This window comes from Polypterus senegalus, chromosome 6 (genome assembly GCF_016835505.1).
Source record: "Polypterus senegalus isolate Bchr_013 chromosome 6, ASM1683550v1, whole genome shotgun sequence".
Lineage (NCBI taxonomy): Eukaryota > Metazoa > Chordata > Cladistia > Polypteriformes > Polypteridae > Polypterus > Polypterus senegalus.
The window spans coordinates 30,677,033-30,703,116 of NC_053159.1; the positions used below are offsets into that span (position 1 = coordinate 30,677,033).

The 26,084-nt window shown below is 35.9% G+C and overlaps 1 protein-coding gene across 15 annotated transcripts in view; it reads left to right on the plus strand.

Moving 5' to 3' along the window:
- Window positions 1–26,084, plus strand: part of LOC120530915 (eukaryotic translation initiation factor 4 gamma 3-like) — a 206,790-nt gene that overhangs the window by 127,828 nt on the left and 52,878 nt on the right. For 13 of the 15 annotated variants that reach the window (XM_039755722.1, XM_039755723.1, XM_039755714.1 and 10 more), the window contains 5 exons: window positions 3,558–4,358; window positions 13,227–13,333; window positions 24,627–24,882; window positions 25,071–25,186; window positions 25,370–25,489. In XM_039755722.1, coding sequence (XP_039611656.1) covers window positions 3,558–4,358; window positions 13,227–13,333; window positions 24,627–24,882; window positions 25,071–25,186; window positions 25,370–25,489 — 1,400 coding nt within the window. The remainder of the gene's footprint in view (window positions 1–3,557; window positions 4,359–13,226; window positions 13,334–24,626; window positions 24,883–25,070; window positions 25,187–25,369; window positions 25,490–26,084) is intronic. The other 2 variants (XM_039755715.1, XM_039755717.1) reach the window with 2 other exon arrangements.

The window sequence follows — 26,084 nt, forward strand, 5'->3', positions numbered from 1 at the left end:
AAGGCCTTTGTATGGAGTGTACAGATTTTTCTTTCATACTTTAACAAAAGTCATATTGTATTAAAGCACATTTGTCAACTGTATTTACAGAAAACCTTAATTATTAAGAGATACTGGAATCTGTATTTTTTGAGCTGTAATTTTCATATTACTATTCCATCTTAATTGCTTATTCCTCTACAAACTAAAAGTTCCAAAACTCCCATTAAAAAGTTGGATATCTTCATATAATCATCACACTTTCATCCTCGGCTCAGAACAAATTCATCCTAGTAAGACAGGCAATATAAGTAAGATTGCTCTGTTTATATTAAAATCTATTTTAAAAAATTACTCTGCATTCTGTTGTAATGTTAATTTGGAATACCACACAGTATACATACATTTTAACATATTTCATTATAACATAGTACACTCAAGAATATGGGAAATATTAACTTGCTTAACTGACGTCTGGACTGTTTTTGGAAACTCAAACTTTTCGAAATTTCCCGTCTTTTGCTTAGAGAGCGCATGCACACATCTCATTGCTACAGATGCACAGCATCAGTAAGTGACAACACAGACCACACATACACAAAGAAATTACAAAGCCATAAACAAAGCGATATACAAAATAATTTAAAGAAAACAATAGAAGTGTCAGTAGATCAAACTAGTGTTCCAACAATATGCAGTGCAGCACAAGTAGTTGAAGCTGTCAAGTGTTCCATCCACAAGCAGTGTTGCAGATACAATAGGAGTTACAGTGTTTGTTAATAAATAAACCAACAAAATGCATTTGTTCATCTTTTCTTTATTCTTCCTTGAACTTGAATTTTAAAAGTACTAGCTGAGAATCTAGAAAATCCCAACTGACCAAATCCTTGAGCAGTCCTACTGTTTCGCTGTGAATGTTTTTTAATCCAAGAATTGTTATGAAGGTAAACTGTAATCCTCTTATACATCTTTAAACCGAACTAAAGATGTATTCTGTTTTCTTTAATTGGTCCATTTTCTGTAACACTTTTACCATAACAGAGTTGCTGGCAGTTAGAACCAATCATAGCCAAATCATTTGCAAGGCATGAATAATCATGTAATTACAGGATACACTCAAACACTAACTCTTCTACATACATCACCTTCAGAAATGGAAGAATACTTAATCGGGATTGTAATTTTAATGTGTTTACCACTTAATGTGACAGTGCAATCCAAAACTGAGGACTTGGGATATGCTGGTGAGAAGAGTTTTGTTCTTGCAATTTCATGTATCTAGTGAAAAGAGTGATGAATAAATAAACAGCTTGCTACAGGTAGGGCAAAGCACTTTTCTAGCAAAATATAGTTTAATGTCCTACACATAGTTACATAGTTAATACAGTGTGATTAAAGGTTGTGGAAGCTAATTAATGCTTCTTCTCTGTTCAAAGGCATATACACTTCAATAGGGAAAGAGTTTAGCTGGCTCAGCTCCTGAGTCTGAGTTCTTAGGTATTGCTCTATTTCATCACCTCATCATTTAAAAAATGGATTTTGTTACAATCTTCAGATTCAACAGTAAAGTGAATCGGAAAAGTCAAGTACTGTCATTAGTAAAACCTTTGGACTACAACCGCAATTCCAAAAAAGTTGGCAGGCTGTGTAAAATGTCAATAAAAACAGAATGCACTGATTTGCAAATCACCTAAACCCATATGTTATTCATAGTAGAAATTAGCAAACATATCAAATGTTTAGACTGATAAAGTTTGCCATTTTAAGAAAAGAATAAGGTCATTTTGAATTTGATGGCAATAACACATCTCAAAAAAGTTGGGACATGGTCATGTTTACCACTGTGTACCATCCCCTCTTCTTTTAACAACAGTCCTTAAACATCTCAGAACTGATGAGACCAGTTGGTAGACTTATGGGATAGGAATGTTGTCCAGTTCTTGTCCGATACAGTATTCTAACTGCTGAAGGTGCCAAATGTTTTCAGGTGGTGATTAGTCTGAACTGCAGAGAGGCCAGTTCAGCACCTGAACTCCTCTACTATGAAGTCATGCTGTTTTAATAGATGCAGTTTGTGGTTTAGCATTGTCTTTCTGAAATATGCTAGACCTTCCCTGATAAAGATGTTGTCTGGATGTGAGCATATGTTGCTCTAAAACCTGTATACCACCTTCCAGCGCTGATGGTGCCTTTCCTGATGTGAAAGCTCCCAATTCCATAGGTACTAATGCAAACTCCTACCATCAGAGATGCAGGCTTTTGCACGGAGTACTGATAACAAGCTGGATAGTCCCTCTTCTGTTTAGTCTGGAGGACGTGGCATCCATGTTTTTCAACAAGAATTTCAAATTTCAATTCTTCTGACCACAGAACAATTTTCCACTTTGGCTCAGTCCATTTTAAATGAGCTTTGGCCCAGAGAAGATGGCTGCATTTTTGGATCATGTTCACATAAGGCTTCTTCTTTGCATGATAGAGCTTTAATTTGCATTTGTGGATGTCACTGCAAACTGTGTTCTCAGACAGTGATTTCTGGAAGTATTCCTGAACCCATATAGTAATTTCCATGACAAATCATGTCAGTTTTTAATGCAGAGCCGCCTGAGGGCCCGAAGATCACAGGCATCCAGTATTGATTTTTGTCCTTGTCCCTTGCACACAGTGATTTCTCCAAATTCTCAGAATCTTTTGATTATATTGTCTATAGTAGATGATGAGATATTCAAAGTCTTCACAATTTTACGTTGAGGGACATTATTCTGAAATTCTTCCACAATTTGTAGATGCAGTTTTTTGTAGATTGGTGAACCTCTGCCCATGTTTACTTCTGAGAGACTGCCTCTATAAGGTGCTCTGTTTATACCCAATCATGATAATTACCTGTTGCCAATTAACCTAATTAGTTGTAAAATGTTCCTCCAGCTGTTTCTTTTTAGTACCACTTACTTTTTCAGCCTTTTGTTGCCCCCATCCCAACTTTTTTGAGACATGTTGCCCATCAAATTCAAAGTTAGCTAATATTTTTCATGAAATAGTAAAATGTCTCACTTTAAAAATTTGATATGTTTTCTGTGTTCTGTTTTGAATGAGATATGGGTTTATGAGATTTGCAAATCATTGTATTTTGTTGTTGTTTACTTTTTACACAGCATCGCAAGTTTTTTGGAATTGGGGTTGTACTATAGGGTAGTATATTCAGCATCACTTTATTTAAAAGTGCTTATTTAAAATATGGTGTTCATGATTAAGTAGTTTACAGTCCCCTTCTTCACTGTTATCTCAGTGCATAATCTTAAAACTTTGCTTTGCTTAATCTGACTTCTTGTCCTTGCTTTATATTTTACAATACTATTACAATACACCCTACAAAGATGGTTTTCAGCTAGCAAGGTTTTCTATGTTATGTATTTCCTTACGTTGAGGAGCTATATTATCTGAACTTGTAACCTGGTGAGCTAGCTAGTTGTTTGGTTTCGAATATTTCATTTCTGAAAGAAATCTTAAATACCCTGCTGTCACATTTTTGCACTGGACTGTTTCTTACCTTTTCATTTTTCATTTGTTACATGTCAATTCAGAAGAGAAGCCAAAACAGGAGCCTTTAGTTTTCAAATCCTCATCTCCAGGTCTGCGACCTGATGTGGGAAATGAGAAGAGGGATCACAGTGGACAAGTCCAGGATTTGCCCCTTCCAGAAAAACCTGTGCTTCCTGCTGCTGTGACCATTGCTGCCCCTTCACTTGCTGCTACCACCAATATTCCTGTTTCAATGCCACCTGTTGCTGCTGTTTCCATTGCTTCCTCCAGCAAACCAGTATTCATCAGTGACAGATCAGAACTGGCAGTTTTGCAGGAAGAGGTGACAGCAGCTGCTTTGGCTTTTCCGCAATCTGACATTCCCGAAGTTGAGAGACCCTCTTCTGGTCCACCTAGGAATCTGTCGCCTTCCCCTGCAAATGTAATACCTTCTTTGAATGTAGGGCCAGTCATTATGAAAGAGATGAATGGAGTGAGTGAAAAAGAATCAACTTCTGTTGAAGTGGAGCTTGAGTCCCAGGATCTTCCACTGACAAGACCATCTCAGCTTCTGACTGCCAATGCTGAAGCAGACAGTGTCCTTTCTAAAGACACTGAAGTAGACAGCCCCTCAACTGTCCTTGCTGCAGCAACTTCCATTGGCACTTGTACTGTTGCTACTTCCCCACCTTCCATCCTGCATACAACCTCTCCAGTATCTGCAGATCACATTGAATGCCCATTGTTGCCTATAACATTAGAAGCACAAGAGCTGCCCAGGAAAGGAGGTAGTGATATAGATGTACAGATAGAAGAAGAAATCGATTCCTTGGAAATCAATTCCAGGAAAAGTCCTGTACAAGGTAAGAATTAATATTTATGCAGTTTATAAAAAATTTTGGAATGGGGAAGAAACATTTTTGTAATGAATTGAATGGCAAGAATCCACTAGACCCTACTAATTAGGCTAGTTTTTTGAATGAGAGTAGCAAAAATGTACTTCCCTATGGCACTTACTACATTGCAGTATTTTGTGCACGATCATACAGTACTGTTGAAAATACAATAAATCTACTTGACTCTGTAACCTTTTTTTTCTACAATTTACCAAAAACAGAATGAGATACTGTATTTGGATATAATAGAAGCCAAAGATGAATAAGTATGTAATTTAGATGGAGAATCAGACAAGCTAAAAGTTCAGGGAGAGACCATTTGTAACTTCTCCACTCTAATCATACCAACTCACTTTTGTCAAGAGTGGTTCCTGACAGTTTGCTTTGTTGTTTGTTTATTATTTTATTTTGATAATTTGTTGGGTTGTTTCTGTAGTTCTTAAGTCTGAAAATAAGAAATAATGCACTGCTGGTAGTTTTATGGATAAACAGTAAAAAAAAAAAAAAGTTAAACGAGAATTTTGATGCAACTCAGTGTGTAATATTTGATGACAAAAATACTGCAATCTTAAAACATTATAGTCAAAAACTTGATGTTTTTTTATCATTAGGTATGTAGCACTTGTGTGCATGCCTTGCAGAAGTATTTGGGTACCCCAGAGACTTTTTCAAATGTATTTTTAATATTGCATTTGTTCCAAAGCTTTCTTATTTACCATTTGTATTCTCCTTCATTTCTGACTTGTTTTTGGGTGCAAGCACAATTAAAAACGGGCCAAAAATTATCACAAGGTGTAGTCAATCCCTTTAGGGTGGAGGTTTAAGGTTGATTATACCATGAACAAGCCACTAGCTTGTAGCAGTCGAAAACCCAGCTAAGATTGACACCGCCTGATGACAGTGATTTATTTATTTTTTTGGTGGGGATCCCAGGAACGCACCCAGCCTTGGCCCAACTCGCAAGCACCCTCACAGAGACAAAAAGCAACGTATATATTAACCAGTAATAAAGGAAATCTATCTACACGAACTAAAACAGTCCCACCCCAGTTCCCTTTCCGGCAACTACACATGATGAAGTCCATAACATAGTCCACAGGAAATGGCACCAAATGTAGTGAAATGATGAAGTTTGAATAATCCAGAGATCAGCTCGCTTTAAGCATATGTAAAAAACAGTCCTACCGGTATATCCAGAAGACAAAGAGTGATGGGATCGGGAGCGCTCCTCCAAAAGTCGACAAACAATCCAATACAGTCCTCACACAGACGACAGACACCAGACAGTCCATACACACGAACAGGAGATAATCCAGGACAAGAACAATAATCCATAGGCCATAAAGTGGAAGACAAAACAGACAAGTAACTCCAGACACACAACAACCTGTCTTCTCTGTATAACCGGACTCCTTTTAAAACTTGTGCTGACCTTTTTGTCCCCAGACGCCCCCTGCACCCTTAGCAGGCGTTGAATCCCAGGAACTGCTGGGAGTTTAAGTTTTTACTGTACGGTAGCACTGCTACAAGCTGAAGTGCCTTTTTATTTTCCTCTCACCTTTTCATGACACAGCAAGGTGAGCTGTATGATACAGTGATATTTGTCATTCATGGCTGGGCAGTCCTCACATGAGACTTTGAGAAGCACAAGTATAGCATAACAGAACTCACAGGTACACTAAGGAACATTGCTAGTACTCCTAGTTGAAACTGAAAGAGCTCTGCTCGGTAAACTAACATAGGAAGAACGTGCAGCAGGCAATGTCCGGGTATGGGAATTAAATGCTTGAACTGTAAAACTGCATGTTGAAACACTTCAAAATTATGCTAAAAGCAGTATTTACAATTGAAGCATAGCATCAATAGGATCTGACACAATAGGGTCAACACTTTGATCAGAATCTAACTCCAGCTGTTTGCCCTTTTCATATGTTGTGTCCAGTGCTGACAGGATAGGCTCTTGCTCCCTGCTCCTCTGAATTGGAGTAAGCAGGTTTGAGCATAACTGAGACTATTATTAGTTTGCTGGTGAATATAACACATTTTCTTTAGGATTACCATGAACTGTTAAGACTATGACAGAAAGTAAAAGTAAATTGTATTATCATAGGCAAAGACTCCTTACTTTTTTGCTGAAATGTCTTTCTTTTTAGAGTTGGGTGGCTGTCTTAGGCATGGATATATTTACCCCTGATTTTCTTGAAAGTTATCCTTGAGCATAGCTGTGAGAACAATTTTTGAGTAAGATGCACTGCCAACTACAAAGAGTATAAAGTATACATACATGATCCACATAGGCCTAAATGGCCTACATACAGTACATGCATGAGAAATTAGTTTCCATGTGTAGCCCTACTACAGCAACTGCCACCATTTATTTAATTAACGCAACGAGCGTGATGTTTTCGCCAGTTTGCTGAATCTTTTGTCAAAGCTTTAATAAACTTTACCTTTTGTTTAGTAGAGTGATGTTTCTATCGCATAATTACCAAATGACCTTGTAAACCATAAATGATTTGTCAACAGCAACATTCTGCTCAAGCATGTAGATTCCATTGAATCTGTATATCACTTCACCAAAAAAGTTTTATTTTGAAACAGGATTTCTCATTATTATGTAAAGTAATGGTTAAAAAAATGCAAATACTTGAGACATAAGCTCAAACATTTTTCAGTTATCTTCTGTCCAAAAGGCATTTTAGATGATCATTTTGTTAACCAGTACATCTCACCCTTAACCTTCTGTATTATATACACTGAGTGCTTTACACAAACGGAAAGATGAAACATAATGAAATCTGACTGCTTTGTGACCATCTTCATTTGCTATATATGTCTCTGTGAATTACATTTTCTTTTTACCATGTAAAATGCATGCTGATGAGGATTTAAATCTGGAAATTATCTTGATTAGTCCAGGATTTCCCTGATAAAGTCCATGGACATATTGATGTTGGCAGTGATGGAAAAATTTCTTCCTACAGAAGATGTCCTTTAGAAATCTAATGTATACAGTGAAAACTAGATTGCAATAATTTCACCCACTCTCTGTGTGGGTTGTAGGGGATTTCTTCTTTGCCATCGCTTACATTTATTTTTATCAACTTACTCAAAACGCTACTTGATGCTAAGTACATTAAAGGTGGCCTTTTTAAGATGTTCCACACTGGTTATTTATGTGCCATATTTCTATACTGTAGTCCAGATGGCATTATTAAAGATCCAGATTGCTTTTTTCCCCCCATTAAACATCTTTCTGTCCTCGTTTTGGACCAGGTCAGCTAGCTCCAAAGGTTGCTAATTCAAAATTCATATTTGATGTAGCTGTGTACAGTATCCAGTGGTTGCAGTAATGCCAAATCTTTCAGTGACAGGTTTTTTTTTTTTTTGCCATTGCTTTATTTCCTACTTATTTGGTGTTTCTCCTGTTTATTGGATAGGCTCACGAACATAGTTTATGCTGCAAAGAGCACTACTTTGTCATTCATTCAAATGTACAGTATGTTATCTATAGTAAGTCATCAAACTGGCCAGCAGTCATCCTTAAATATAAGTAGAGGCTCTCCTTTTTTTGATTTGCTACACTTGCTTTCTAGTCTTCTGGATTTGTTTAGCTGCACATTAGTATATACAGTATGCTAAAAAAGAATTAACAAGAAGTATGTTTGTTTTGGGCATGCATCTAGTACAGTAATTACGCTTTCCTGTTTTATTAGTGTGCTTTTGAGAAAATGTTATCATATCTGATAAGTTAAAAGAATGTAATTGATTGTGATATTTGGTGTAACCAATTTTGAGTTTGAGCAAGATCAGTAGTAGTAGTAATAGGTTTGTGAACGTCAAAATTACCTCCTCATGAAGCTCATGTGAAGAACAATTTTTTAACTGGCTTACTGTTTACCCGAAATTTAGCAAACAATATACTTTTTCTAACATTAAACTTCAGGTATGCTTTTTCTGATGCAGCTAGCAATTCACAAGTGGTAAAGTAGATTGAGGGATATTGCATATCTTTTAAAAACATTACAGCATCATCATAGTTGTCACCATTTATGTTATATGAGAAAACTTGGTATCACTCCCAATGTCTCTCTATATATTGTTGCCAAATTTCCATGCCTAATACATCTGTACTACATTCACACAATGATAGACAATAAAATAAGCAATTTCCATCCACTTTCACGTGATTTATACAGTGTGGAACTGGTACAAAAATTTTTTAGCAGAACATTTTGTCCTACCTTTCACTTCACAACTCAATACCATGTCTTTTTTCTTTCTAAGACCACTCCATCGTCACTTGTCGCTCCAGCCAATTGATTAGGGTGCTGGTTGTCTACACCACTCATTGCTTCTGCTGCAGACCTTCATTTGCATACACCGGCATGCATCAGTCAGGCTGCTGAGCAGTTGGTACTTTTGTCTTTGGGCTTCTGTCAGCGCTGTGCTGCACATTAGCGTACTTGGTGTAGTATTATTATCGTACAAATATAAAAACATGGATTGGCTAATAATTTTCTTTCTGTAACATCACCAAATATCAAGTCAGTCAATGCGTTTTTCAGATTTTGGAGTATTCTATTTTTCTATTACAGATTGTTTTTTTTTTTTTTTAAACCCCTAAATGTTGATGTTTTGACATATCCAACCTGGAGGCATCGGATGGACCGAAACATAATGTCCCAGAGGTGTACTATTGGATTTAGGTCAGGGGAGTGAGCATGGGGGCCAGTCAATGGTATCAATTCCTTCATCCTCTAGGAACTGCCTGCATACTCTCGCCAGATAAGACTAATTATTGTCATGCACCAGGAGGAACCCAGTACCATCTACACCAGCATAGGGTCTGACAATGGGTCCAAGGATTTCATCCCAATACCTAATGGCAGTCAAAGTGCCGTTGTCTAGCCTGTAGAGGCCTGTGCGTCCCTCCATGGATATGCCTCCCCAGACCCACCACCAAACTGGTCATGCTGAACGATGTTAGAGGCAGCATAACATTCTCCACAGCTTCTCCAGACCCTTTCTCGTCTGTCACATGTGCTCAGGGTGAACCTGCTCTCATCTGTGAAAAGCACATGGTGCCAGTGGTGAACCCGCCAATTCTGGTATTCTATGGCAAATGCCAATCGAGCTCCACGATGCTAGGTAGTGAGCACAGGGCCCAATAAAGTAATGGTTCTCAACCGGTGGTACGCATACCCCTAGGTGTTATGCAGGGGTACGCAGCGGCATATAATTTTGCGTTTTTTTTTTTCTTTCTTTTTTTCAAATTTTCCTTCTGTTTCGATTTTGCACTCAAAAGAAGAAAAAAGGGAAGAAAATGTAATGATTGTTTCATTAGGTTTCAATGCTTTAGTTTAAATTTTTAAACTTAAAACAACCAAAGAGTTTAAAGAAGGTCGCCAGTTCACTGCGTGACTCGTCAACAAAACACATGCAAGGAATTTCTCAAAAACGGCTGCAGCAGCAGCAAGATAAGAAGACACCAGAAGATTCATCTGGGGGCAGAAAAATACAACAATATTCTGCAGAATATTTTGGCTATGGTTTTGTCAGCCTCCACTTCCACTCTGTGTCATATGCAACGACACTATGTCCAATCACAGCATGAAACCGTCGCTTCTGAAGAGACAACTGCAAACCAAACATGCGGAATTGAAAGATAAACTGCTGGAATATTTCAAGAGGCAACATGAGAGTATGATGAAAGGCACTGCAATGTTTCACGGATATCTGCATACATCTGAGAAAGCTTTGTGCGCCTCATATGAAGTATGTTTTTTGGTAGCGAAAACAAGGAAACCTTGTTGAGGAGTTGGTACTTCCTGCAGCACTGAAAATTGCAGAAATAATGATAGACAAGAAAGCAGTCGATACGGTGAAAACTATCCCACATTCGGATGATACTGTATCAAGGAGAATTCGAGAAATGGCTGATGATGTAATCCGGCAAGTCTGTGAGCAGATCAGACTCAGAAAACAATTTGCATTACAACTGGATGAGTCAACAGACGTATAAAATGAAGCTCAGTTGATGATTTTTGTTCAGTATGTTGATCAGGTGAAGGGACTTTCAGAAGAAGTGTTAGCTGGCAAAGCTTTGCCGGGAAAAACAACAGCACAAGAGATTTTCAGAATTCTTTCAGAGTGTCTCGCCACTCATGGACTTGAATGGATGTGGTGTGTTTCTGTGTGCACAGATGGCGCAGCTAACATGACAGGCCGCCGAGGAGGCTTGAAAGTGTTGGTGAAAGGGAAAAACCCATCAGTACAGTGGAATCACTGCATTATTCAACGACGATCACTTGCCTCGAAACACTTAAGCGTGAAGTTCAATGAGACACTGAACACTGTGGTCAAAGTTGGGAACTTTTATCAAGTTACATGCTGTGAACTCTCGGCTCTTTCGACTGGTTTGCCAGGACATGGGTTTGGAACACAAAACTGTGTTTTTGCATACCGAAGTCAGGTGGCTGTCTCGTGGAAAAGTTTTGAACAGGTTATTTGAGCTCCGATACGAAATTTACATCTTTCTTAAAGATCAGAAATCTGCTTTTGTAACGCACTTTGAGGACGAGCAGTGGTTGCAAAGTCACATATCTTGCCGGCTTATTTTCAAAAATCAATGAGTTGAATTTGAAACTTCAAGGACAGAACAGCAACATATTTTCTTCCATTGACAACATGCGAGCTTTTCATAAAAAAAGTGAACTATTGGAAAAGCAGAATTTCTGCTGGACATCTTGCAATCTTCCCAACAATTTAATGTTTTTGTGAAGACTCTAACATTGAGCTTTCAAGCTTTTCTAATATCAAAGCATTGATCATCGATCATTTGAAGAATCTAGAAAACGAAATTCTCAGATATTTTCCTGAAATTGAAACAGATAATGCCCAGAACAGTTGGATTTTGAATCCTTTTTGTGAAAACAATGTTGAGGCAGCAGAACTTCCTGATGACTTGAAAGAGAAATTATTTAAATTTGCGGTGGACAGAACTTTGAAAGCAAGAATGGACAGCAACGTTGGACATTTTTGGCACAGTGTGCATCACTAATATGAAGACTTGAGTAATGCAGCGTTGTCAGCATTGTTGCCTTTTCCATCAACATTTTTATATGAAAGTGCTTTCTCGGCTTTGACCGCAATAAAAACTAAAGAATGAAACCAACTCCAGCCTGAAGGTGATGTTATACTAGTTGTCACCAGCATCCATCTTCGCATCAAATCTTTGATGGCACAAAAACAAGCCCAAGTATCGCATTAGAAAGGTAAGCCTGTCTCATTATAAAAATGAGTACTTTTATGTGTGAACTTGTGCGTGAGGGGTACCCGCGGACATACTTTCACACCCTTTGGGGGTACAATCGGGAAAAAGGTTGAGAACCGAGGCAATAAAGGACGTCGGGCCCTCAGGCCACCCTCATGAAGTCTGTTTCTGATTGTTTGGTCAGAGACATTCACACCAGTAGCCTGCTGAAGGTCATTTTGTAGGCTCTGGCAGTGCTTAACCTGTTCCTCCTTGCCCAAAGGAGCAGATACCAGTCCGGCTGATGGGTTAAGGACCTTCTACGGTCCTTTCCAGCTCTCCTAGAGTAACTGCTTGTCCCCTGGAATCTTCTCCGTGCCCTTGAGACTGTGCTAGGAGACACAGCAAACCTCCTGGCAATGATACGTATTGATGTGCCATCCTGGAGATGAAATGTGATGTGAATGGGAAAAATGTCAGTGTCCTCCACCTGTTAAGACAACCCCAAAACAGGAATAGTTTATTGTTGCCCCTTTAGAGTGCCTGTTCTTAATTTCATTAACACTAAAGCAGCTTAAACTGATTAACAAGCCCCTTTGCTACTTAACTGACCAGATCAATAGCCCAGAAGTGTCATTGATTTGATGTTATACTCGGTTTAAAAAGTGTTCCTTCAATTTTTTTGAGCAGTTTATACATACATATATATATATATATATATATATATATATATATATATAAATATATATATATATATAAATATATAATAAATATATATATATATAAATATATAATATATATATATATATAAATATATAATATATATATATATATATATATAAATATATAATATATATATATATATATATATATATATATATATATATATATATATATTTTTTTTTTTTTTCTTTTATACTATTTAAAATGACTATGTCCTGTGATTTATTTTTTGGTGTTGTGCACACACATCGATTCAGCAGTATCATTTAATAGTTTTTGTGCATCTCTACTCAGCTTACTTATGCAGCCTCCATTTCATTTTTATTTTTTTTGATTTAAATGGAATCAAGTGTTTGTGAAATGTGTTGTGTGTTTACCAGTTTTCTTATCTTCATGTGTTTAGATCTTTGGAAATAAAGTTTCAAGTAAAGCAAACTTCAAATTCTATGTATTTAATATATATCAATTTCCCAACATACTGTTGTTTAGCGATGTTTTATTGAATTTGCATGTTTAATATAGTGCATATTCTTTTATGTTTAAGGGCTTTTTTGAAACTCTTCTAACTTGTTAGGAGAACTGTATGCACCCTTAGCCAGTTGTTCATTATTTATTTTTCTTTTTATGATCAATAAGAGTCAAGCACTGTGTTTCCTAAATATTAAGCATAACATTTGAAATACAAACAAAACCCTGTTTTTTTTAACCAGAACTATATCTACCTTTTAAATGTATTTCATTGTCTGCAAAATACTATATGAAATAATTGTTTAAGTAAAATATATCATACTTTTTTGCTCTCAATGTAGATCTTTTATTCTTTCTATTACCTATTTAAACATAATTCTGTATTCCAGCTCAAACTGCTCCACCTGCACCAAAGACCTGGAAGAAACCAAAAGAAGTTCAGATTGGAGAAAGAGATGTAGAAGTGGAAAAAGAGGTCAGCACAACAAATTGCCAGGTTGCTTAGATTTTTTTATTTCAGTTCTGAATTTTGTGCACACTTGTGAAATGAATCCTTCTTAAATATGATTTTTAACTGAATTAAGACTTTGAATTGGGGTTATTTTTATTTGTTTTTTAACTGAAACAACCATTCTTGCACAATGACTTTAGTGAGAAAAGAAATAAGTGTTGTATAACAAATTCCACTTGAGCCTGTTAACCAAAATGTTGACTGAATTCATTGTTAAAGTGGATAACAGTGATTGTGTTATAGTTATTTTCTCAGTTTTTATGAAGTTACTTTAAAGTACACTATTGTATATAGAAGAAAATATTTTTCTTTTTTGGTACTTAAAGGAATCAAGAGAGCTAATTAGGTGGCAAATTAAAAATATATATATATTATTGCAGAAGGTAAAATAAATGTCCAATTTTAAATGACATTTCATTGCATTATTCATTGCACTGTGGTAATTAGCTAAAAATAACATCATAAATCAGTTGAGTCAAAACATGATTATAATTTAAGAATTGGACATTGTAAGCTTTTTAAACTATGATATGAATGATTTTTTTAATTCCACATTAATTTTACAGTTGTTTTCCTTAGCTTTGGATTAACTATGAAAATGTACTTATATTTATTAATCTGTGGCTCTGTAGTAATGTTGCTAGCAAGTATTATTTCACACAGTGCTACAATTGCATAATATAGAAGAGATGCATTCAGCAGTCATCTTATTTACACTTCTTTAAACAGTAATGATGATGGTGCTTAGAACTGGCATTTAAGGTACTAGAGGACTCTGCCCCCTGCTTGCTTCACTTGCCAACCCCCAGGCAGGTGCTACACGCTAGCCACTTCGCGGCTCTGCCATATGGGGAAACGGATATACAATTTAAACAGATTGTTTTCATGGGAATTGTTGCATATGCATAATAGACCTAACTATTTTACATTACAGTGAGTAATTAACCATAGTAAAATGTAATTAATTGAAAGAAAAGTATGTTTCATTTTGCGTTATATGTTTTCGTTCAGTTTGGCTTTGAATTTAACATGCAAATACTTTTTAAACTTACAATTTTACTGTCAAATTTCAGTAAAAACAATATTTGGAATTAACTTTTTGTGAATATCGCATTGAATTTTGATTCCGTTTTTGGAGTTACATTGTGAAAACACAACGTATAACTGGCCGTGAGTGAATATCGTTTCTTTCTCTCTAATATATAAACCGACTTTTTCGAATGTTTGTCTCTGTGATTTGTTAATTGTTATAGCTAAATCTATTTTAATGGGAAACTGTAAACGTTTTAATAGGAATGGCATATCAAGATCTCCTTTGGTGTCTAATGTTATCCCCTGAAGATGTACTACATTGCCTTTCTTGTCGCCTGTTAAAATTTTAATTGTCAGAATTGTTTAACCAATTTTGAATACAATTAATCTTGTCCTGTTGCATAGCCCATCACTCAGACATAGATTATACAATAACATTACGATACATCCTTCCTTCAACAGTAATTCGGCTGGTGGAAGACCGGACAGTGTTAATGGTTGTAGATATTCTATGGGATATTGTAAGTTGATGTTTTCATCTTCCACAACGTCACCACCAACTGTTTCAGCATAATCTGTCGATACACATTTAACCAATTTGCCAATTTAATCATAAAAATTTATAAGAGCTGAGAGCGCAGGAACTGGGTCTGACAAAAGCATTCATCAGAATAAGAGGTGAGAGGACCATGGGTTTGGGCCGTTAACCTGAAATGGTTCAGAGGAGGATGGGACTCTTGCAATAGTCGCGTCTCATCTCAAGATTTTCTTTTATAATAATAGACATAAATCTGAAAAGCTATACATTGTATTAAATGTTAAAATATTACTCGAACATTTCCAGAAAATAAAAAAAAGCTTTTGTAGGATGCTTAAAATTTGCTGAAGTGTTACTGACAGTCATTTCATTCTAACATCAACGGACTGAGGAGCTTCTCTGCTAAAGATTTATTGAAAATCTAAAAAAATAATAATAATAATTGCACTTTTTAGGCAAACTTGTAAAAAAAATTATTTTCTTTACTTAAAATACTATAGTAAATCAAATCATATTTGTTTTCTTTGCTTTCCAGCAGTGCTTAGAAAGTGCATTCAAAATGCTAAAAAATAATGTATATTGTCTTGTATTTGTCTCTCTATTGCTTGTTAGGACTTTTTTGGAGTATTTGTCCGATTTGTTGTCATGAGCAACAAGCCTGATTTACATCATTTTAGCTTATGTTTTGCTTAATTATCATCTCGGTGCTGTCCAATCTTTTTTTTTTTAAACGAAACACCGCACATAGCTCATTTGTTTACTTATTACTTTGACTGCAAAGCTTTTTTTTTTTCAAAAATGATGTCCCTCTGTGTACACTTGTAGAGAAAATAATCACTATCTTGCATTTAGCAAGTGATGATCCCAGTGGGTTTGACGGGTTGTCTGTGTTAGTCAGCTGCGTTGTACTCTTGCAATGGTGAGACAGCAAAAGTGAAGGTGAATAAGAGTTTGGGGATTGCATCGCACATCTAGTGGCATATGGCTGTACAAGTACTGCAGCAAGATAAACTGCATAAGTATAGCCTTCTGAGTGCAAGACAATACTGCTTACTGTGTTTATTATTTTATTTTATTATTTAAAAGCTGGCTACAATTTTTCCTCCCCTCTACCCATTATATTTTTGCTTTATGCTTGTAACAGAATTTTGTATGGTGACTTTAACTCCAGTTAATACTCCAGACAATAGTAACTATAGAGTAAATGTTACTTGAACCAGCTAGACATTTACACAGACTTCTAGTCACAGTGAGTCAGCAATAATCCCTTTATTTGATGACCTTTTAGGGTCAAGCTGAGTATGAATACATGATCTATAAAGGGGGGGGTCTCCCTTTCAGAATAAAACATGGAAGACCAGCTTGCGTAAGCTTTGATTGCAAGCAGATGTAAAAACAGCTTTTAAAATGTAGCAATGGAAATGATGTATCCTAAACATGCATCACTTTCATAACTGCAGACACTGTCATTTAGTTTTGAAGCATTTCAAATTGACAGGTAAATTAAGCTCTTGTGTCTGGGAAGTTAAAATAAATATTTTCCAGCATTTCTGATTTATTTTTAATTCTTGACTTTTCTGTTTTTGTAAAGTTTCTGCTCTTATAACATTTACAAATATCAAATCAGATATTAGAAAGGCAGCTAACACTGTTATTTTGGAAAAATATGCTCTTATTATGCTTCTTTGCTGGTAAATGCTTTTTTTTTTTGCAGTTCAATCCTTTCAACACTAGAGTGTTCACTCGAATACACATCATTCATTTTCTCCAAGTAAATCTTAATAATGATTTTGTCACAACAGTACAACAAAATTGAGATGTGTTCTCAGAAGATGCTAGTAAACAAAATAAATACTAACAAATAAAGACTAATATAATACCCCCAAGCATGGAAATAAATAATACCATTAGGGATACATTAATACAACTAGGAAGTAAAAAAATAAAATACTATAGCTAAACAAATATAAAAAAGAGCTGAATATGTACACACTACTTAACTGCATTATACACAGATACTGTATATATTCCCATTGACACATATACACTCCCATATACATTAAGCTATTTATTCTTAAAGTTCACATATTACGTGAAAAGCCAGCATCGTCATGTTAGGCAATTGTTATTTTACAGTGCACATAGTCAAGTGTTATTGTCATCTTTAATACGGTATACAGTAATGTTAATCAAGACCACCTGAAGAGTGCTTTAAACGCATAATACTTCCTTAAGTTCCCCAAAGCCAAAACTGGTGGTCATAGGGTTCCCAAAAGCTGATGCACATAAATTTAACTGTAGTTTTTTCATAATTACATCTTTACTCTTTGTGAGAAAGATCTAAATTTGAAAAAAAAAATCTAAATTTGACTTATTGTACCTGTGTCTTGCCTTACCTGTTCAAGAAGAATATACAAATGTACCAGTAGAAAAAAAGAAAGAATACACTTTCTGAAATTAGTACACTGTTGTTATCTTATGTACTTTCACTTTATTTTAGCTGCTAGACCTACAGCACAACTTCCCAATCACATGAAAGCTCATCATGTACACTTTTACCTATAAACTCGAGGTGGAACAATGCCAAATTAAATTGGCTTTAGCATTTATTCAAAGCATAGGTTGAAGCGAGGCAAAAGCTACACTAAATCAGTTCCCTGAGACTGTCCATAATGTAGTATCGCCAGAAGCAAAGGCGAGGGACATTAGCATGCATCAGACAGACAGATGGGTAGTTCAAATGCTAACATTGCTTTACTACCAATCCACTCTGTCTGGCCTGTAGGCATTGTTAAAGCAGGACAGATGGCTATCCAAGGTCTGGTAACTCTCAGTAAGCCATACCAGAGCAGCATGAAAACGTTGGACTGTTTCATCTAAGAGATCATTTTAGATCGGCCACTTGTAATGCTGCTGAAACTGCCAGTAGATGCGATGCCCACATCAGTGTTACAGCAGTGTTGAACAGGCTCCAGTTTGCTAACCTTAGCGCAAAGGGACCTGTCCGAAGTTCTCTGTTCATGCCTCCTAGACATCTGACCCTACACCAGAACAGTGCCAGGCCACACGCAACTGTCCTGAGAAATGAATGCTGGTGTGAAGATGCTGCCTTGGCCTTCCCTCTCTTGTGACTTTAACCTTATCAACCCCCCTTAGATTGGATTGGATAGGATTTACTTTGTCATTCAGATCATACATCAAGGAGTGCACAGCTGAATGAAATTGCATTTCTCCAGCCTCAATGCACGAGCACAAACATGGAGACAAGTTTGTGTTATACAACAATAGATAGGCATAATAGATAGCATAAACAGATTGAACATATGTATAATCCAATAGACAAATTGGAGAATAGTGGTAAAGTTATCAGGTGACAAAATACCATAATTGTGCCATAATCACAACATTTTAAAGGTGTTACCCTCTACTTCTCATTGGCCAGCAGCTTCATCAGGCCTTTGTGCAGCAATGGAATAGCATTCCACAGATGCTGATTCAATGGTTCTTTGTGCCAACATTTAATGTTCATAGATGTTGTTTTACAGTTTTTTTTATTCTAAATTTGTTTATAGTTGTTTCAGCAGTGAAAACTGAAGTTATAGCCTAGCAAGTGTTGTGATTCTTGTTTCAGTCAGTATATATTCATTCTTTTTCCAAATTCACTTTTTATACTAGTAGTTAATGCAAGAGCCAGAGCCTGATCTAACAACACTAAGATGCAAACTAGGAACTAACCCTGAAAGAGTGCCAGCTCAGAATAAATGAGACAGATAAAAAATGATTCTGCGGCAGAACCATTCAAGGGTACAAGTATTAACAGCTTATCTGTGTTGATTTATTAAAATTCTCTGTTTATGCACGGAGACAGAATTACAAGCTATTTCAAATAAGGATGCAAGTGCAATAGAAGAAATCACCCATAAATATTACCTGAATCAAATCGTGGAACTTCATTAAATTTGGCAGTGAACTAGATAATTTTGCTGATCTCATGTGCATCTCTTATATTAATGCTGCTGCTGGGTAAAAACACTTATTGAAATACTGACACACCCAGGTGGTCCTAAATATGATTTGTTTTTGGTGGTTAAGCTCTTTTCAGATATGTTTTTTCAATAAGAATCTTCCAGTGTCCCACTTTCTCTCATTCCGTTATATATTGAATTGGGCATATACATTTAAGACACTTTTTATACATTTGGTAAGCAGGTTTGATTGGTATGTTGCTTTTTTTTTGGGAAATTTCCATTTTTACCTAAACAGAAACATTTTTGAGCTCTATTTATCAGAATGTCCTTTTTCAGTCATCAAATTCATTAGACAAGTTCACAATGATTTTCGTTTTTAATATCAATACTGTATTAATTTTAAGCATACACACACACACTCATTTGTCTGCAGTTACTCAAACGCCTCATCTGAAGGTTGCCACTAGTAAGCAGACCTGTATTTTGTAGCCACTCTGGAGCTTTAGAACATCTGCCACTATAGGAGCAGCAGTTGCAATGTTTTTTATTTAACAATTAACTCAGTAATTATGTCTGACAGTGACAGAAGCCCAAGAAGCATTAACTACTGTCTGAAATATTACTTTCACTAGAGCCGTTTTCTTCCATAATGATAGGTGGGTCTGCATCTAAACATCAAACGAGGAGTAGAGGATCTTCACTTTGCCACTTCTGCAGCATAGTGGTACAGTACCAGACACAAAAAGATAATGAGAAGAAAGTAGCAAGATTGACAACATTGTTGCTGGGAAAATAAAAACCTCATTATAATCTTCATATTTATTTCACATGTGTGCAAGCGTTCTTGTCGACTTGACTTGCCCCAGTCACATGTATTCCTTCCACTCTTTAAGCTACAAAATTCAAAGCTGTTTGGCACTACTTGTCATATTATGTGCATGTGGTCATGTCTAAGTTTGTTTTTGTTTTATTAATTTTATCCTACATTGGTTTAAAAAAATCTGGCTTGTGTGGTTTGTGTCTGCTTTGTTCATGTAACATGTGCATTTCATATTTTTCATTTTTAAAGAAAGATATCTTGCCGCATCTGGCAAAGGGATAGTTGGCGGGGTGACAAGGTTCACATTAGTTGCATAACATGCCTGTTTCCAAGAAACTGAAACTGAAAAACTTTCAGCTGTGCAGCTTCTTAGGAGCCATTTTTCTAATATAGAATTACACAGTTTAGTATTAACTGTAACTTTGACATTGATATTTCATTTTGGATTTTACATTATTCTGCTAAACTAAAACATGTTCTCTGAATGCTAATCGTGTTGTGTCACAATAGGGCTATTTGTAAGCATTTTTGGATAAATTCATTAAGAAAATACAGTATATAAAATATTTTATATTTCAAAATGCATCAATTGTAAATGGAACACTTGTACTGAATGTACTGAGAAATGTCTTTCATCCTAACTGGTATCTTCCTTTATTATTTATTTTATTTTTTTTTTTTTTAAACCAAGTGATAATTTTGCACAGTGATTGGTGCTGCCCCCTCAATGTTTCAGGTATGCATTGTTCCAGTGTTTACACAAGGTTTCTCTTTCTAATATTTTTCTCTCACATCCCAAAGATCTGCATGTTATTTTAATTTTGGGTATGAATATCTGTTGCAGTATGCATATATTTGTATTGTGGTGGACTGGCACCCCATTCATTTTTGCACATTATGCAAAATATAATCTAGCTGCTGCTACAATACTAAACATGTATGTACTTCATTTCTAACAAGTGCAGGTCTCCAGAAAAAGGAAATTATGAAAAAAGCACATGGAAAAAATAATGAAAAGCACACAGAAGGAAAGGGATTCCTGCCAGATGAGCCTAAGCCTTAGTAACATTGTTATGTGAAAAACAGGTTCAGAAAATAGAGTGAATGGAAGGAATTATTAAGGAAAAGAGTGAGCAACACATGGCAAGAACAGGAGTTTTACCAAATGGTCAGCATGGGTTTAGAAGACACAGGTCATGGTTTTCTAACATGAGGAAGCAACAAAAGGATATGATCAAAGTGGAGCATATGGTTTTGTTTATCTTGACTTTCAGAAAGCATCTGATAAGGTGCCACATGAGAGGTTGGGCATCAAACTAAGAGGTGGGAGTTCAGGGTGTATTGTGTAGATGGGTGCAGAATTGGCTCAGACACAGAAAGGATAGGGTTATGGTGCGATGAACCCTATCAGAATTGGCTAATGTTTAGAATGGTATCCCACTGGGGTCAGTGCTATTCTTAATACATAAATGATTTAGATATTAAAACAAATAACAAGCCTATTAAATCTGCTGCTGATACCCAGCTAGGTAGATTGGAAAATAACGTGGAATCCATTAAATCATTACAGAGGAACTTGGACAGAATACAGGCTTGGGAAGATTTGTGGCAGATAAAATAGAAGTTAAGTGTAAAGTATTACATGTAGGAAGTAAACATGTTAGGTTTGCATACACAATTGGAGGTCTGAAAATTAAAAGTACACCTTATGAAGGATTTAGGAGTCTTAGACTCATCACTATCAACTGCCAGACAGTGTTCAGGAGCCATTAAGAAGGTTAACAGAATGTGAGGTTATATAGCGCCTTGATGTGTGGAGTACAAGTCCAAGTAGGGTTTGCTCAAGCTTTATAAAGCACTGGTAAAGCCTCATCTGGAGTACTGTGTGCAGTTTTGGTCTCTAGGCCACAAAAACAACATTATCAGTGCTAAATAAAGTCCATAGAAGAGCAGCTAGGCTAATTTGAGGGCTACAGGGGATGAATTATGACAATAGATTAAAAGACCTGAGCTTTTCAGTTTAAGCAAAAGGAGCTTAAGAGGTGGCATGATTAAAATGTTCAAAATTATGAAGGAAATTAGTACCGTGGCTCGAGACTGTTACTTTAAAATGAGTTCATCAGGAACGTGGGGACACAGTTGCAAACTTGATAATTGTAATTTTCACAAAAATATTAGGAAGTTTTTACTTCACACTTAGAACCTTAAACGATTGCAGAAAGTTACCTAGTAGTGTGGTGGACAATAGGACTTTAGGGACTTTCGAAACTAAACTTCATGTTATTTTGTAAGAATTAAGTATATAGGACCGGTAAGCTTTATGGGGCTGAATGGCCTGTTCTTGACTAGATTGTTCTTTAAAAAAATAAAAAACAATGTGATATGTTTACTTCTTTATTGATGACAGTAATGGCAAATAAGATTTACGATATATGGCAGTCTCTGCTTTTTCATTTGTATGTATCATATAAACATAAGGCAAGATCATAATGATTTGAGCTTGAGCTATTAGGAGAGCAGCAGCTCTGGAGATTTCTTTAAATTCATAGTTTCGCAGAGCAATGTTTGCATCCCTTGTAGTGTTGGCAGAGATGTTGTCAACAGCCAGAAAGGAGTGATTGTTGATATATTTTCTCAGTGCTTTTTCATATTGACTGCCACAAATGTTAAAGCAAATTAGTATGATGATATTTGGTTATGTGCACCACTTTTGGCATGGAATCAACAGGGACTACACCCTCAACTTCATAAAATTTACACATCATCTTTCTGACCTTGAAAGTCTTTACATGCTTCCATTATTTTGATTGTTGTTTGAACTGTGGGTCATTTTAATGTATCCAGGCTTTATCCCAATGATTTTATTAACGGATATTGCCCATGTTTTTTAATGTCAATGCTATACTGTAGTGTCTGCTGTGCCATGTGGCATCACCCTTTGATTCTCCTTTACAGTTTGCTCTTCATTGGCAGTGTTTTCTTTTTCTCATTAATGCCAGTCATAGTTTGTTTCGTCTTTGAAGCGTCAACCTGTCAGGATATAATTTTGCCGCCTATTTGTTGGCTCTGGTATATGTAGAGGAGCTGTACTGATGCATGCTGACTAGGAGACAAGGAGTCTGCAAAAGCTTGCTCTATAGCTTCAGAAAGTCATTAATTCTGGCCTGGTATTGCATTTTGCTGTTTTTTGAAATTCATGTTGGCTTAGTTTGTAACAAAAATCATACCATAATCTAAAGTGCTGGAGTTGTAGCTCCTGTCTACTCCAATAAATTACACATTTTCACAACCTTCAAAATCTGCAATGTACAATATCACTTCCAAGTTGAGGCTCAACATTTTTTGGTATAACCTAGTATTACATATTAAAAGATATATTTATTTTTTTTCAAGATGATATATGTTCACAATCTGTGTATATTTTATATTTGCCACCTGAAATTTTGCACTCAAGTAAAGGATTTTTTGCTAACTTTAAAATAGAAATGTCTGTTCTTGTTGTTTAAAATGGTTTCCATATGAAATGTCAATTTTTCAAGCCAAAATGTTATCCAGTATTAATTCTCCTCTTGAGATTGAATTGTAGCTGGATGGACTGATGCAATATGGTACTTGACTCTACTGTGTATTAACCACCATTTAGGAAGGGGAAAAAAATAAAAAAAAAATGTTTTAAGTGTGCATTATTTTATAAATGTCTTTGTACAGAGATCTTGGGAATCAAAAAAACAACTTATTGCTATTTTACTATGCTTTCATCATATGTACATATTTCTCTTTTGATAAGAGCACCTTGAGGCTATGTCACATTACATGACTTTTCCAGAGATTTTCAGCTGTAGCCCTCATTTACAGGCAGTTGGCAAAGTGCTTCCGTTAATCCATTCTCCTAATATGAAATACCCAATGACTCTGGGCTGACCCAACGTGCAAATGACCCGTCAGTGTTCATCTGTCTGATGTCTCGTGTTTCACTTAAACAGAATGGGGAATACAAAAGGGCAGAGACTGCGCCTGAATTTGTTGAACCTGTCAACCCTTCATACAGCGCTGATTCTGTGGGGCAGCATGCTATTGACTGTCACAAAAAGGGATGAATAGAGCTGTGCTGGAAAGTCGGTACCCAGTAAAGTAGACATGGGATATTTTTGACAAAACCTAATATGATAATGATTAAATATATAAAACGCACCCTGGGTATGAAACTGCCACCACTTTGTTTAATAGAAGGTTGCAGGTCGGCATCTGTACATTGAATCTTTATGCACCGGATGTATCACATTTCGTATTTGTTTATTTTATTTATTTTTTTTTTTTGTTGTAACAATCCCTTCCAAGCCATTTGTTTTAAGACATCTCTGCAAGGTTACGTGTACTTTGGTATAAGATGACTCTGCCAAATCCTGAGAAAGCACTTTGCTACATTTCCTTCCGTTCCTCAGATGCAGACAGCTTTTTGATCTTCCACTGTGTTTTCTGTCTCCAGTTTCTTAATTTTTCTTTATGACAGCTTAAGCATCACATGTTGAAAATCCTGTTTCTGTGCTGTTGCTAACTACTCACAGTATATTAATGTGTTTTTGGAAAATGAGAAATTCTTACCATTTATTGCAATCAATGTTTATTTGAACATTTTGTAATTTCATATAGTTTTTTCACAAGCAGTTAAATATTTACTGCCCAGATAACTACCCCAAATTATTTTCTTGGGATTATTTTGCACTTGCTGTGTATATTTAAGTAATATTCACAGTTAATGAGCTCTATACAAAAGCACCTCAAAAATATAACTGAAGAAAGAGTCGGGATAGCATTGAAAAAGTAAACACTTATAGACAGTGACTGTTCCAATTCAACAAATCTCAGGAAAGTGAAGAATGTTTCTTGAGAGATCATTGTTGGTATTACTTTAATTTGTAGCATGAAAATAAGGAGGATGTAACAGAGGAAAGGGTTCTTGATTTGGAGCCAGAGGAACCCTGCCCAATCCAAACAGAAATAGAGACAAAGCTGCCAGTCGTAGAGGAGAATGGTGAACAAGAGGCAGAGCCTGTGGGGAATGGAGCAGAACACAATTGTGAGAATGAAAGCAGTGACCTCATTATCCCTACAGAGAGCAAGGAAAACTTGGAAGCACCGCAATACATTTTCCAAGAAGGTGTGTCTTTTCCCTCAGGTACTGCTCTTTGAATCTTACTGGCTATAGTCAAGTAGAAATGTGAATAACTGAGATTAGGTTTTTTGTCATGTAGTAATTTCTTGTTGTTTTAACTTTCATTTTGATTGTCTACCATCCCACCCAAATTCAAACCCATGTCCATATAACCTATTTTGCTGTGTACCGCATTTTTTCAAATTCTTCAGACGCTAATGGAAAGAAGCAGTATGACCGAGAATTCCTGCTGGGATTTCAGTTTATGCCAGCGTGTATGCAGAAACCAGAAGGGCTTCCTCCAATCAGTGATGTTGTCCTTGACAAGGTGGGCAAGATGTGATTGCTCTTCTTGCTACCTTTTCAAAATCCTTCAGCTGCCTTATTACTGTACTATATCCATGCAGTTGCTATGAACATTAAATTACAAATGTAAAGGTGTTTGCAAATTTAACCTTGTCTGATATTAATTTTGTCAGTTTTACTAAATATCTTGTTAATTTTCTTATAGATAAACCAACATAAGCTGCCAATGCGGACCCTGGATGCAAGGGTTATATCAAGGGGTCCAGATTTCACTCCTGCTTTTGCAGACTTCAGCCGTCAAATTCCGGGAGGGCGCGGAGCTCCTGTAAGTACAGGACTAAAAGAAATGAACTCTTTTGATAAATTATTTTTTGGCCCATAAAAATTCTATTGAAATTAAGTTTTATATTTGCCGCATGTGTCCACAAGCCACCTTCATACATTTTTAATTGTAAAGAATAAGGCACTTTTTTCTATAGTAAAATATAATCTATGAGTAATAGTTGCCAAAAAAGCTATTTTCAGTTTTCCTTTTCATTGCTTAACATCTGTTCTTTGCTTCCTTATTGCAACTTTTTATTCTTTACAAAAGTATTTCAGTTATCTAAATATGACTGGAATAGAATTTTTTATTAACATATATAGTTGCAAAGATTTAAAAATAAAATGTATTCAAATCATTTTATGAGAACACCTATACATTTGAGAAAAACGATAGTGTTCGGGAAATAGAATGTAGAGAAGATTTTTTTTTTTTTTCTCCAGGAATAAAAAAACCTTAAAATACACTATTAAATGTTTAGAATCAATATATTTATGTAGTACATGGCAGGCCTGTCCTGATTAGTTTCACTACTCATAGTTACTTTAATAATTGGGGCTAAACTCCATCAATCCATAAACTAAAATATATTAAAACT